This window comes from Rhinolophus sinicus, linkage group LG06 (genome assembly GCF_036562045.2).
Source record: "Rhinolophus sinicus isolate RSC01 linkage group LG06, ASM3656204v1, whole genome shotgun sequence".
NCBI classification, from domain to species: domain Eukaryota; kingdom Metazoa; phylum Chordata; class Mammalia; order Chiroptera; family Rhinolophidae; genus Rhinolophus; species Rhinolophus sinicus.
Window position 1 is genome coordinate 121,369,410 of NC_133756.1, and position 15,948 is coordinate 121,385,357.

Here is a 15,948-nt window from a genome sequence, read left to right on the forward strand (position 1 = left end):
ATATTTAAAAAGACCCCTTCACAAAGTGAAATTAGCATTTGTCTTCAATTCTTCAACCTCTCTGCTTACAAATTCAGTTTTCTCTCTAACTATAAGCCCATAGGACTCTGTTGAATTCCGTTTTTTTTTTTCTATATCCTCAGTTTGTAATACGGTGCCTGAAAAATAGTTACTGCTTCCTAAATGATTGAGTGAATGAATGAATGTACACTAAGACCTAAGTGATAAAATTTCCACCTACGGAAAAAGCTTCCAAATATCCTGCACATCTCCTCCCAGCACTAATGCATTACTTTGCAATTTCAGTCATTTCTAAACTTAGTTCCTTAAGGTGTGAGCATGCACAGTGCCTCACTTCAGGCACACAGGCCATGTCAATGTTCTCTCTTAAAATAAAGTCCTCTGGATTCTCTTCACAAGTGAGCAAATTGTATGTGGTGAAATCAGAGAGATTTCAAATCTCATTTCCATCAATTGGACTGAATCTGCCCGAACAACCACCTACCCTGCTTTCTCCACATTCTCTAGGCATCACCACCTAGAACTGAACATGGTTTCAGGAATGTGCTATAGCTCTACTTTGCCTTGAATACCCATGTTTTCTTTTGTTGCTTCCCTCTCTTTTTGATCTTCTTATGCTTAACTACCTACCACAGGTCAAGTTTTCAGTTCTTCAAGTTCAAAAACACTTGTCACAGCCTTCTCTGATACATAGAATGATTTCCTTTGAATATTCATGATCCTCTGTTTGTAGGAGATATACATATAATGTTTTATTTGATTAGCTAGATATATGCATATCTTTTAATTACACTAACACTCACTGAGGCAGAGAATATATCTTATTGACCTTTTATGTTTTTTATTATTTGCCTGTTAAAAGAATATGAAAGTGCGGAATGTGTCAAAAGCTCCCGGTGCCTTCATAAAGAATATCACAGGAAAATCTGTGTTTTCCTCTGTCTCCGTGAATAAGAAGTGATGTCGCTGGTGGTCTCTCCACACATGGCTGCCTTAAACCACACTGGTGTTAGCCACACAGTCTTCCACTTGCTGGGCATCCCGGGCCTAGAGAACCAGCACATGTGGATTTCCATCCCCTTCTTCATTTCTTATGTCATCGCCCTGCTTGGGAACAGCCTGCTCATCATAATTATCATCACAAAGAGCAGCCTCCATCAACCCATGTATCTCTTCCTCTGCATGCTGGCTGGAGCAGACATTGTCCTCTCCACGAGCACAATACCCCAGGCCTTGGCCATCTTCTGGTTCCATGCTGGGGAGATCTCCTTGGATCGCTGCATTACCCAGACTTTCGTCATCCACTGCACTTTCATCTCTGAGTCAGGGATCTTGCTGGCGATGGCATTTGATCGCTATATTGCCATATGCTACCCACTGAAATACACCACTATTCTTACACATGCACTGATTGGGAAAATTGGTGTTATCATCTTCTTGAGAAGTTATTGTATAGTTTTTCCCATGATATTTCTTTTGAAAAGATTGACTTTCTGCCAAAGTAATATTATTCCACACACCTTTTGTGAACACATTGGCGTGGCCAAGTATGCTTGTAACGACATTCAAGTGAACATCTGGTATGGAATTTTTGTCTTAATGTCAACAGTGGTTTTAGATGTCCTGTTAATTTTTGTTTCTTATGTGTTGATTCTCCATGCCGTCTTCCACATGCTTTCCCAAGATGCTCGCCACAAAGCACTCAATACATGTGGTTCCCATGTCTGCATCATCATCCTCTTTTATGGTCCTGGAATCTTCACAAGCCTTGTTCAGCGGTTTGGGCGCTATATTCCACCCCATATTCACATCTTGTTGGCTAATGTCTGCATTACAGTTCCACCTATGCTGAATCCCATAATTTACGGGATTAAGACCAAGCAAATCCAAGAGCAGGCAGCTCACATATTTTTACCAAAGTAGAAACAACTTTGGAAGTGGAACAGAGTTTTCAGCATCTTTAGCTATCCATGATGTTGTCTATGGAAGTGGTGGGTGGAAATAGTAGTAGTAAACTGAAACACTAGGAAATAGCTCAGTGAATTCTGTTTTTGGAGCTAGTTCAACAAAGAAGTTACAGGATTTACATCTTCAACTGTCAATGCAAGGGAGAGAGCAGTGCCATATTTGCCTGAGCAAGCTACCTCCTTCACAGATCGTGTGGCCAGACATCTGTATTTCCAGGGTCATGTCACTAGCTTGATCTTTGGTAACAGGAAATGAGAACAGTGCTCTCGTCTTGGAATTTGTTCAACTATTCTTCATTGAGTTTCTCATCCTCTGAGACATCTTGTGATATCCCTGGACAATCTCATATAAAAAGCACAATGTTTCAGTTTTGCAAGATCAATAACTTTCAGAGATCTAATGGAATAGCTTTGTAACTATAATTACAGAATATGATTTGTTTGTATTGGTGAATGATTTTTAAATTGTTGGGCAAAACTATGTACAACCATCCTATGATTTACACAATTCCATTTCTAGAAAAACCAAAAGTATATTAAAGTACAACAATACTTGTAATTATAGGTGTAATTGAATTGGATGTAAATTCACAATTTTAAAACAGATTTTCAACTGAAATTCATGAACAGTTCATTGCAGAGCAGTGACATGATAACAGTTAGCCTAGTGAACTTTGTCACTATCAGCCCTCATTCACCATGTGAAGCAACAAGGTCAACTCCAGATTTCAAAACATTCCCACTGGGTGGCCACATGCTTGTGGAGATTTAGTGGTCTGTTGATCCAATCACGTTCATTGTTCTCATGATTAGATTACATTCCACCTGATCAAAGTAAGTCAATCTGGAAGTTCTGGAAGTCTCCTCCCACTCTGAGAAGGTGACTTCATATAAACCCGGTTCCTGTTCAATGACACTTTGCTAGTTGGAAGAGCTGTAGCCAGGTGGTCACTGCCTGGTTTTGGAGTCCCAGCAGCCACTGAAACCCACGAGTCTCACCAAGTGCCAAGTGGCCACCATGATGCCCTCATCCCCGCTCAGGCTGGCTGTGGTGTGCATGAGTAACATGAACAGGAGCATGGAAGCCCACAGCGTCCTCAGGAAAAAAAGGGTTCTGTGTTCGGTTTTTCGGAACTGGATCTCGTGTGAAGCTCCCGGGCTCGGCACCCAATCTCCCCGTAGTTTACGATTTCTCAAGGACATATAAACAGATGTACAACGACCTCCTCAGGAAAGACAGAAAGTGCTATCGCAGGAATGGACTCTTGCGCATCTTGGAAAGAAATGAGAGGATCAAGCCCCAGCCAGAGAGATTTCAAGAGTGCAGCGATCCCTTTGATGTCATCTTTACCTGTGAGGAGAGGGTCTGTGACAGTGGTGGCAGATCTGTGTGCCAGAGAGCAGGATACATTCCAACCTGTGCACGTGGTCAACGTGGACGTGGAAGACATGCTGGAGGGCACCACCCTTGGAGCTTTCCTCATCTGTGAGCTCTGCCAGGGCCTGCAGCATATGGAAGACTTGGAAGATGGTCTGGACAAGCTGCTCTTCGAGGAGAAAACAGGGAAGAGCTTCCTTCACATGGTCTGCTTCTACTGAAGATCTTAGCTGGTTTTGGCTTCTTGGTGGGTAAGAACTTGTGCGTGAAGTTTGTGAGTAGTCCATATTTTCTGTGAGAAGCATCTTTAAAGCCCTTTCCACTCAATGCTGTTTGTATGACTTTTAGCTATGGCACCGGGGAAGAGATCTGAGCAAGAACAGCCTTTGATGGGAAATGAGGACAAAGACTACTGACAGTCATCAAAACACTCTACAAGGGGGAGGACATTGTTGTAGGTACTCAACAGAGAAGAAGTAGTGTTCACATTAGAAGGAAGTTACCACAGCGGACTGTTTTCCAGTGAGCAAATCAAAGCTCGTAATAGAGTGTGCTGGACATTGACATCTGTAAGGATCTTTAGCAGAAAAAATAACATTTCCCCCCCCCCTTTCACCACTTTTATTCAACATTGTATTGGAAATCCTACCCATAGCAATAAGACAGGAAAGAGAATTAAAAAGCATGCAAATTGGAAAGGAAGAAGCAAAACCATCACTGTTTTGTAGATGACATATTACCATACACAGAGAACCCCAAATATTCCACCAAAAAAAATTAGAACTTATAAATGAATTCAACAAAGTAGCAGGACACAAAGTTAATATTCAGAAGCTGGTTACGTTATTAAACACTAACAAGGAACTATCGAAAGAAAATCAGAAAACAGTCCCATTTCCAATTGCTCCAAAAAACAAAAAGAAACACAAAGACAAAAAACGTAGGAGTATATTCAACCAAGGAGGCAAAAAACCCATACTTGAAAAACAACAAGACACTGAAGAAACTGAAGAAGACACCAACTGGAAGGATATACCATTCTCATGGGTCGGAAGAACCAACAATGTCAAAATGTCCATACTACCCAAAGCAATCTGTAGATTCAATGAAATCCCCATCAACATACCAATGGCTACTGTATATTTCTAAAAACTTGTCCATTTCTTCTAGGTTTTTGAATTTGGTGGTATATAATTCTTCATAGCATTCTCGTATGATCCTTTGTATTTCTGTGGTACTATGGTAACTTCTCTTTCATTTCTGATTTTGTTTATTTGTGTCTTTTCTCTTTTTATCTTAGTAAGTCTAGCCAAGGGTTTGTCAATTTTACTAATCTTTTCAAAGAACCAGCTCTTTGTTGCATTAATTTTTTCTATTGTCTTTTTGCTCTCTATTTCATTTAGTTCTGCTCTAATTTTTATTATTTCCTTCCTTCTGATGACTTTGCATTTCATTTGTTTTTCTTTTTCTAATTCTTTAAAATGTAATGTCAGGTTGTTTATCTGGGATTTTTCTTATTTCTTGAGATAGGCCTATAATGATATAACTTTCCCGTTTAGAATTGCTTTCACTATATCTGAATAATTTTGATACTATGGATCTTCATTCTCATTTGTTTCTATGTATCTTTTGATCTCTCCTTTTATTTCTTCTTTGACCCAGTCATTCTTTAATAACATATTGTTTAATGTTCACGTATTTGTGATTTTTTTCCTGCTTTTTGCAGCTGATATCCGATTTCAAAGACTTGTGATCAGAGAATGTGCTTGGTATGATTTCAATCTTCTTAAATTTGCTGAGGCTAGTTTTATGTCCCAATATATGGTCTATCCTTGAGAATGTTCCATGTACACTAAATAAGAATGTATAGTCTGATATTCTAGGATGAAGTGCTCCATAAATGTCAATTATGTCCATTTCATCTAATTTGTCATTTAGGACTGATATTTATTTATTTATTTTCTGTTTGGATGATCTATACATAGTTGTCAATGATGCATTTAGGTTCCCTACTATAATTGTGTTTTGGTCAATTTCTCCCTTTAGTTCTGTTAGTAGTTGCTTGGTATATTTTGGTGCTCCCTGATTGGGGGCATAAATATTGGTGACTGTTATGTCTTCTTGTGTTATAGTCCCCTTTATCATTATGAAATGTCCATCTTTTTCTCGTTACCTTTTTTATCCTGAAGTCTGTTTCATCCGATATCAGTATGACTACACCTGCTTTTCTCTAAATACCATTTGCTTGGAGTGTCAATTTCCACTCTTTCACTTTGAGTCTATATTTGTCTTTGTAGCTGAGATGTGTCTCTTGGAGGCAGCATATTGTTGGGTTTAATTTTTTGATCCAATTTGCTATTCTACCTTTTTATTGGTGAGTTAAGTCCATTTACATTTAGGGTGATTATTGATATATGAGTATTTCCTATCATTCTACCTTTGGTTTTCTGGTAAGACTGTGTCTCCATTGTTTCTTTGCCTTTTTGTTGTTGTCTATTATTTCTGTGTGGTGGTATTCTATGATTTTTCCCTCTGTTTCTTCTTGTATTACATTATATATTTCAGTTCTGGAAAGAATTCCAGAAGGCAGAATTCCATCTTCCTTGGGGACCTCGATCTTTGCTTTTAAGGCCTTCAACTGATTGGATGAAGCCTACCCACATTATGGAGGGTTATCTATTTTACTCAAAGTCTAATGATTTATATAAAAATTACGTTTAAAAAATATCTTCATGTCAACATGTAGACCAAATAATTGGGCACCACAGTCTAGCCAAATTGACATAAAATTAAGCATCATACCATCCTACTTAAGATTACAATCCCTGTGACATCTGACGACTGACATGCTAACCTCTTTTCATACATTATTTTTATCTATAACATACGCTGCTGCTGCTGCTGGCAATAGTGATCCATTACATAGCTGACTGTATGCCTGCTTTGCTTACTTATTTTATTTGCATATTCTTTCAAGTAAATATAAGTTAGATGAGGAAAGCACTTTTGTGTGGTATCTTCACTGCTTTATCTGTAGTGCCCAGAGCAGTTCTTAGCCCATTTTAGGACCTCATTAAATATTTGTTGAATGAGTGAATAATGACAGGATAAATGAGAAGATGAATTAGTTAATTATATGATAGTAGTTGTTGGAGGAAACTCTTAAGAAGCTGGGTACTCTGATGCCTAATGATTTCCATGTACTCAAATCATTGGTTTTTCCCTTTGATTGTTCTTTTGTTTTTCACATCAGTTTCTCTCTCTCTCTCTCTCTCTCTCTCTCTTTTTAGTTTTTCTCATTTTAAGATAAATCCATTACTTACTATTTTAAAAATTCCATTTGTTCTAGAATTTACATTTTATATTTAATATTTCAACAATATCTCTGTTTAAAAATACATAATGGAGAAACATTATAATAATCACTATAACAACACCCATGACACATAATCATTAATATTTAGAAAATATTTTGTTCTTTAAGCATATTTTGACACGCTGATATATTATACAATAATTTTTGTCTTACATTTTAGTTTAATGTTATACAAAAAATTATTTGACATGCAAAATATTTCACATTTATTGAGCTTAATTTAATATTGGAATGATATCTTTTCATATGAACAATATATTTCAAAATATAAGTGTCTTTTTTTATAGTCCATCAGTAGATTCTTGCTGGATATTCTTCAAATGGTTGCCACTATCAATAAAGTTGTCATAAGCATAATTATTTATGAGCCTTTAAATGTAGTCTATGTTAATTTTTCATATAGGGAGATTATTGAAATTTAAAAATTTTATATTTAGCTTGTTCCTGACCAGGTTAAATATTTACAACTGTCAAGAAAATACACATTATAAATACTTGGATTGTTTAAGATTTTCACTATACTAAAAACAATTAAATGAAAAATTGTTAAATTAATATGTCAGTATGAATTAAATTAAAATTTAACACAAATTTTTATCTAGCAGAAATTTATCAAGTTCATTTCAATAAAAGATGATTTTTTTTTCTCCTATGGCTGGAAGTATATGATTAGAGTATCCATGACAATGCTTTGCATTCAAAAACAATTAAACAAGGGTGGAATCCTGACTGGGGTGGGAGACTGGAGATGGGTGAAACTGTCCTAGCCCAATCAGTTCAAGATCTCCCAGGAATAAGACTGTAGCCCAACAAATTCAAATTTTTGTTTACCCATATCAGTGAGGGGAACTGCACACTAGAGGAACAATGGAGTGTCTGACCAAACAACTGAAAAGATAGACTTAAAGGATTTAGGGGATACTTGTTTTTAGGCAAAATATAAACAAACCAGTTTGAATTGGCTCAAGGTAAAGCAGGGCTGTATATAAAAGGGTCAACATCAGGTCTGAAATCTTGATTTAGAATCCATGTGCCTGAGCTGAGAATGGGTAGCTGAGTTGCCGCAGTTGGGCTTTTATAAAATTCCTTTATTTGCTTTAAGAAATCTTCAATTCCCCATTTGAGTATATGTAATTAATATTGGGTTGTCAGACAAGTTTTTGCTGAGAATAGGACATTTGGGCTGAGATTTTTCTGTTAAATAGTAGGTCATAGAAATATGGGGAAAAGACGTTTTGGACATTGGAGAAAGAAAGTGCGAAGCGTCTATGGCTGTAATGAAAGTGTGGAATGAGAGGAGCAGAAAGTCAGAGATGCAACAGGGCTTTTGTGGGAGATGTAGGAGATAAAATTGGTAATATGATTGCTGGATCATATGGTTATATTATTCTTAATTTTTTGAGGAACCGCTACACTGCCTTCCATAGTAGCTGCACTAATCTTCTTTCCCCGCAATAGTGTATGAGGGTTCCTTTTTCTCCACAGCCTCTCCAACACTTGTTATTATTTGTCTTGTTGATGATAGCCATTCTGACTGGGGTGAAGTGATATCTCATTGTGGTTCTGATTTGCATTTTCCTAATAGCTAGTGAGGTTGACCATTTTTTCATATATCTGTTGGCCATTTGTATATCTTCTTGGGTGATTACCATATGACCCAGCAATCCCTCTACTGGCTATACACTCCAAAAATCTGAAAACATTTATCCATAAAGATATATGTACTCCAATGTTCATTGCAGCTTTATTTATGGTGTTCAAGACATGGAAACCAAAATGTCCTTCGATAGATGATTGGATAAGAAGATGTGGTATATATACGCAATGGAATACTACCCTGCCATAAGAAAAGATGAAATACTGTCATTGGTGACAAAATGGATGGATCTTTAGATTACTATACTAGGTGGAACAAGTCAGACAGAAAAAGACGAGAACCATATGACTTAACTGATATGTGGGATATAAAACTGAAAGCAAAAAAGGAACAAGGCAAACAAATAAGGAAACAAAAACTCAGACACAGATAACAGTTTAGTGGCTTCCAGAGGGTGGAGGGGGGAGGGGAAATGGTAGAAGAGGGGAAAAAATTGGTAAGGTGAATAGGAATCCAATCATGTAGGTTCTAATATGAAAAGGTTAAAAACTGAATAATTTGACTTGCAGATTTTTTTTTTCCTGGTTGATGCTTAAAAACTGGTTAGGAAGGTATAGGAGGTTATTAATGCCATGGAGGCAAAGTAAAGAGTTCAAAGAGAATAGCCAGCTATTTTCAAATGTTATTTAGAGGTTGAACAAAATGAGGACAAAAATGATTATTGACACCTTGAACACACAAATTCTATCAGGTTTTCCCATGTAATAAAGGGTTTGTAATATAAAGTACAGAGTAATGTGCCACTATACTATCTTTAGGGGAAACAATGAAATTCTTGGTTACTAACGAATAATCACAGAAATAATTAGATTCGTTCTAACAGGTTGGAGGAGTGAAAAAGTTTGGAAATTACTGATATTTTTATAGATCATGGGTTTTAATGTTTTTGGAGAAAAACATGTAATTGTAAGATCCACAAAAAATGTACCTTATTTTGCATTATGTAATTGCTAATGCAGGTGGAGATTCTTAAAATCCCAAAGTAAGTGAATCTCACAGTAAGGTAAGTATGCTGAAAAAAATTACTGACCATTATTTTGGCTTCCAATAAAAGATAGAAACATTTATTGTGCCCCAAACATATAAATTTTAGTTTGCTTCAGGCTAAATGTCACTGGTTTGTTATTTCCATATTTTCAAGGCAGGCATTAACTAGTGTCTTGAAACAAAAACCATATATTAAGACATAAGAGAGCGGTGAAAGCACCAAAGACTAGATGGTTTAAAATTCAAGGCAGAAAGAAAAACTACACAAAAGTTGACAATCTCCATGCATTTTTACCCCCCACTGGAATATTTGCTGATTCTGGTGAGGTATTAATGTTGGCTCATGAAGAGGGCCACTGCTGGGGGAAACAGAAACCACTAAAGCTTTCACTGGTCTTACAGGGCTGGAGTAACAAATATAAAACCTGGGGGCTTCAAATTTATGCTGTTTTTTGTTTTTAGTATTTATTTATTTATTTATTTATTTATTTATTTATTTATTTATTTGGGGCTGAATTCTGGAGCTGCACTAGATACTGGGAAATAAGCTTAGAACATCTTAAAAGCAGAGTAAAATCTCTTGCATTTCTGTTTTTGAGAAAAGAAAGAACTACCAGGGTGGGGGATACATGCCTAAAATATATGGCTAATAATATCTCCTTTGTGTCATTTCCCAAATTTGGAGTTGCATCAGATAGAGTCTAAAGAGTTACATTAAAAGATCTCTAAAGAGAATAACAGAGTCTTTTGCAGTTTTTAAACTGTAGATTCAAAGGCATTCTATGTTCTCAATAAAAATTTCTGGAGGATCCTTAACTAGGAATAGAAGCATAGCAGAGATACACAGTCTTACTAAATTTGCATCTATTCTTAGATCAAGTCCTCATTGGATTGAAGTGATCAGCTGCTCACTTTATCTGTTTAATAGATGATGGGAGAACACGTCTCATAGAAGATCACACCTGCAGCTGTACATTTTTTACTACAATATAAATCATTAAATAAAAAATTATTTGACATTAAAAATGTCAGGACCTTATAATCAATGATCAAGAATAAAAACTGAAAAGAGAAGACCAATAGATGACCCAGTTATTGGGATTATCTGGCAAGATTTATAGAATTTTATTTAAAAATAAACAAAAAGTAGTCAGGATATTTGAATGTTTGGAGAAACACTAGGGAATTAGAATTTTGAAAATTATTAAAATGTTATTGTAGAACTGAAATCATAATTACCTAAAATTAAGTAGTCATGTGATGAATTTAAACAATGGATTTTAAAAAACAGAAGACACGATTAGTAAACTGGAAAATAGATTGATAGAAACAACAGAAACTGAAGTGAGGGGGAGAAAAAGAAAATGGCAAAAAATAAGCACAAGACAAATGATAGACACATTAAAAAAATATGTAATAATACTTGTAGTTCCAACCAGAGAGGAGAGAGAAACTGTGGCAGAAATAATATTCAAGAAGATAATGACAGAAAACTTTCCCAAACTGATGAAAGGTATAAATTCACATGTTCAAGTTCAGAAAAATCCCAAGATGTATGCAAAGCAAACCTCAGATAGATACGTGATAAATGTTCTGAAAAACAAACAAACAAACAAAAACAAACAAAAAGATAATCTTAAAAGAAGCCAGATATAAAAAGTACATTACATTCAGATGCACAAAAGTAAAGCTTTCAAGTCAGTTCTTAATACAAAAGATATAAGCAAAAAAGCACTAGAAGAGAAATTTTAAAGCGCAAACCCCCACCCCTGCCAACATGAAATTCTATACCCATTAAATTATCTTTTAAAAAATGAAGACAAATAAAAATATTTTCAGATAAGCAAAACCTGAGCTAATTCATCTCTTGCATTTCTGTACTAAAGGAAATACTGGTCAATGATGTTTAACTGTACTTCTTTTTTTAAAAAAAACACCTTTCACTTAATCTTCTTTGAGTTAATCATGTTCACGGTATAAGTATTAGACAATTTAGACTAAAATTATTATAAAAATCATCAGTATCTTATAATTCAAATATGGCCACCATTCATATGATTTTAGCATATGTTGATATGACATTTAGTTAAACATATTATTTAAAAATTGTGTCATATTTAACTGACTGATCTGGAACTTACTTCTCTCACTTACAAATATAATGTAAGTATAGTTCCATCAGCAAAAACATAAACTCATATTATTACTTCTCACTGCCCTTCTATATTGCAAATTATAGATGTGTCATTGATGATCTAAACAAATGTTCTCTTTACATAACATTTCTTATATATTAGTGTATTTTTAGTTAATATTCGCTTAGTACACTCTTATGTGTGTGTACTGTATTTAGTCTCATATCGAATATTTTCTCTAAACAATTGACAATAAATAAAAATGTCATGAACATAAACATTAATAAGCCTTTGGTATGTAATTTCATCAATTTATGCTAAATTATATTAATGGTGAATATATATGAATTATAAGATCTAGATGAATTTTATAATACTTGCATAATATAATTTTATAATAATTGTCTAAAGCAAAAATATGAAGGCAGATATGACAGATATGAATGGATGGACAAATGTCCTAATGAGAGGAATAAAGCAAATGCAGCTATTCAAAGCATAGACTACCCCAGTATAGTTCAACAACTTTCTGGGGCAGGTCACTCCAGTTTGTTGCATTCTATCCTCCAGTCTAGGAGTAAAGAGGTGAACTGATCTGGCTCTGAATTCTGTGAATGAGAATGCTAAGACACCAAAGACACTGACATCTAATGACTTATTAATGGCTTTAGAAGAAACATTCACCAACACATTCCTGATACAATTGGTCTAAGACAACAAGACGTGGTGACATTTGACTAGTATCTCTACTGCATCCCTTCACATCTTGATACAAAATGTAACCTCAAGCATGGCAAAAATTACTAAGAAAAGTACAAGGTTAGTTTCCATTATTATAGTCATTTCTGTTTTGGAAACAGCAAGTGAACCACCAGGTCCCAAATCTGTTTGGTCTTAATCCCATAAATGAGGGGATTTAACATAGGTGGAATGAGAATATAGACATTGGCCAGCAGAACGTGAATATGGAGTGCGATGTGGTGTCCAAATCGCTGAGTAAGGACAGAGAAGATCCCAGGTCCATAAAAGAGGATGATGACACAAACATGGGAGCCACAAGTATTGAGAGCTTTGTGGCGAGCATCTTGGGATGGGATGTGGAAGACAGCACGGAGAATAAGCATATATGAAACAAAAATGAGCACAATATCTAAGACCAAGGTAGACATTAGGAGAAAAAAACCATACCAGATGTTAACTTGGATATCATTACAGGAAATTTTGGCTAAGACCATGTGTTTACAAGCAGTGTTTGGGAGGATGTTACTATTGCAGAAAGTCAGTCTTTTCAGTAGAAATATTATAGGAAAAACTGTACCATAGCTTCTCAGAAAGATTGTCACAACAATTTTCCCAATCAGTGTGTTTGTAAGAATAGTGGTATATCTCAGTGGGTAGCATATAGCAATGTAGCGGTCGAATGCCATCACCAGCAAGATCCCTGACTCAGACATGAAAGTGGAAGTGAGGAAGAATACCTGAGTGATGCAACGATCCAGGGAGATCTCCCCAGCATGGAACCAGAAGATGGCCAAGGCCTGGGGTACTATGCATGTGGAAAGGACAATGTCTGCTCCAGCCAGCATGCAGAGGAAGATGTACATAGATTCATGGAGGCTACGCTTGGTGAGAATAATGAAGATGAGCAGGCTGTTCCCAAGCAGGGCGATGACATAGGAAATAAAAAAGGGGATGGAAATCCACATATGTTGGTCCTCAAGGCCGGGGATGCCCAGCAAGTGGAAGACTGTGTGGCTAACACCAGTGTGGTTTAAGGTAGCCATGTTTGTGGAGATCTTACAGGACCTCACGACCTATTCACAGAGACAGAGGAAAATTTGGATTATATATATATATATTTTTTTTTCTTTGATATAACCAGGTGCTTTTGGCACTGACCTGATCCTATTCCATTATGAGGATGTAAGGAATTATGATGCATATAAAGATAAATAAGACATAATTTTCTGAATGACATCTTAATCTCACACAAAAGATGGACCCTTGTACTTGCACAAGTACAGAAAAACAAATGATTAAGTTATGTTAATGATAAACATCTTTGTGGTACAAAATTAAACTAAGACAGGAATACAATGGAAGGAGTAATTCACTCTGTATTCATGCTGGTTTTAAGAACAGGTTATTTTTAAGCTTACCTTTGAAGATAGTTTAGGATGTCAATAGTTGGTGGGAATACCAAGAAGAGATTGGACCTAGGTCATTTGGGAATTTAAGGAGAAATGTTTGACAAGAAAATGCCAGGTGTGTTTAAAACCTTTTTCATCTCTGTGTGGTTGTGGCACTGGAAAATTGGGTAACTGGAGAAAAGATGGCCACCAAAGCAGATTTGCTCAGAATATAAATGAAGGATCTTGGACTTAATCTGTGAATAAATGGTCAGCCATGATGAGTTAAGAAACTGGAGAACATTTTGGATTCATTAACCAGGCAGCTAGTAAAAGAGAGATTGGAAGGAAGAAAGAGAGCAAAGACTGGAACGTCAGGACACTGAAACATTTGAAATTCATACACTGATGGATAACTATCACAGTGAAATAGATAGGATCAATTATTTTTTAAATCTCAGTGTTGGGGACTAATGTAAAAATGCTACCTATGGTACCCATTAATGGCTTCTAACAACACAGGGAAGTAGGCGTTGTCATCACCAATTTCCCCAAATAGGACTTTGAGGCTCAAGAATCTTGTCATAGCTCTAAGAATGTAGCTGGGATCTAAAGATTTACAAAAAGTTACTACACATATTTTCATCTTCTATGAATGGATTAGGGGGAAAAGACCTTCCTGAACTGAATGAAACAGAGGTCTTGTGACCACTGGTAGGGGGTCAAGGGAGAAACAGAACAAAGGCGTTTGCTGAGCAGGTAATGATGTCCTATCCTTTTTACTACAGAATGAAGAACAGGGGCAATATAATATGGTTTTTGAAATTATTTATGTTTGAAACTCCATCAATATTTGATGTGTTCCCTTGTCAATGTCTCTTTACTCAACAGTGATAAAATTCTGATAAAACCCAAAACACTTGTGCACCATGTCTTCAGGCCAGCTGAAGCCTGAGAACTTCATAAATAGTTCTGTTATCCATCATACTACAGAAGACGAGGGGCTGGGTGATAACATGGAAGGGGGTGTAGGCCCAAATTCTAAGAACTGATGGAGAAGACAGAAGAAAAAGTTAAAAACTGTTTCAGATTCTAGAAGAAATACAAGTGGTTTAGTGTGCAGAGGACTCATTACTCTACAGAATCAGCCAGTATTGGTATGTGTTAAAGGAACAATTTTATACTATCAAGTTCAAACTCGAGGACTTACCCTCTTCCATGCCCTGTCTATGTGTTGAACTTGATTGGAATCCTTATCTCTATTCTCAGGAGAGGAGCTTGGTACAAAACTCAAGTTGTGAGAAGTTCAGGGATCTATGATGAAGTACACAGATTAACAACTTTCAAGATCTCTGTATTTATTTTCAGGGCATGACTGAGGATCCAGCACACAGTATTAACATAATCATTTGTTGTCTGCCTCCAAGTTTGATTCTCTTCTCCTCTAAATTTAGTTTCCAGAGTAGGAGAATCTGTTCCTATTTTCATTCCTATATTATTCTCTAAGTAATGGTTCAAAAAGTCCTAAAAATAAAATCATGACACAGGAGTTCAGTTGAAGCTTTTGAGGATGTGCCTGCTGTGGATAGCAAGTACCACCAGGTCAGCATATGGCCACGCAACCACTATGGGACTATATAGTGCCCTGAGGAAAACCATCCTCCTGAAGGAGATGGAAGAAACCCAATAGCTATGACAATGTCATTGGGGGACAATGCTTAGGTGTGTATATCATAGGTTGACAAAGTCAAAACAGGAAAAGGTGATGAAAATGAAGAAACATACAAACGATAAGTCACTAAAAAGAGGAGCCTGAAGAGGACCAGCTTGTAGATGAGGATGGGCATTGGATACTTTGGAAGTAAAGAGAATTTTTTTTTCTGAGAGGCAGAGGAGAAATGCTAAGGAACTTAGTGTTTGGGGTCTGGTTTATGGGTAAAGGTGTGAATACTTGAGTATTTTCTTGTTTACTTAATCAAATCTAAAAGAATTCTCAAATGCCTCATGAATGTTCCCCCAGTCTTGATCCAGATATCTTCAGCATCCTGGAGAATTTACTTGCTTTACCTTGCTGTGTTCCTGAGAGAAATACCCATATTCAGGGTTCTTTTCACCATCTACCCAGTATGTCAGCCATGTACTCATGAGAATCTTCTCCCCATAAGTCATTTCTTTCCTTCTGATTGCACAAGGAGTCTAATCGTCAGACCACTATCTCAAGGATAGAGGCATATCTGATTACCTGGCAATGTTTCCCCTGTTGATTTTAAACTTTCTGAGGTCTGAGACTTGTCCTTT

At 36.3% G+C, this 15,948-nt stretch overlaps 2 protein-coding genes and 1 pseudogene across 2 annotated transcripts; 2 read left to right on the forward strand and 1 right to left on the reverse strand.

Annotated features, from left to right (window-relative positions):
• The first annotated feature begins 981 nt into the window (after nt 1-981).
• On the forward strand, nt 982-1,944 carry LOC109436898 (olfactory receptor 52B4). The gene has a single exon (XM_019715776.2). The coding sequence runs from the start codon at nt 982-984 to the stop codon at nt 1,942-1,944; it is 963 nt and encodes a 320-aa protein (XP_019571335.2).
• Nucleotides 1,945-3,006: 1,062 nt separating this feature from the next.
• LOC141572441 (RNA polymerase II subunit A C-terminal domain phosphatase SSU72 like protein 3-like) lies at nt 3,007-3,587 on the forward strand (annotated as a pseudogene).
• An 8,773-nt stretch (nt 3,588-12,360) lies between these two features.
• Nucleotides 12,361-13,311, reverse strand: LOC109436961 (olfactory receptor 52B4). Its single transcript, XM_019715842.2, has one exon. It carries the CDS (start codon nt 13,303-13,305, stop codon nt 12,361-12,363), a length of 945 nt encoding a protein of 314 aa, XP_019571401.1. The 5' UTR covers nt 13,306-13,311.
• Between the last annotated feature and the right edge of the window lie 2,637 nt (nt 13,312-15,948).

Bases quoted from the DNA above. Each gene is read 5' to 3' on its own strand.
- LOC109436898 (XM_019715776.2), top strand. From the start codon at position 982: ATGTCGCTGGTGGTCTCTCCACACATGGCTGCCTTAAACCACACTGGT.
- LOC109436961 (XM_019715842.2), bottom strand. From the start codon at position 13,305: ATGGCTACCTTAAACCACACTGGTGTTAGCCACACAGTCTTCCACTTG.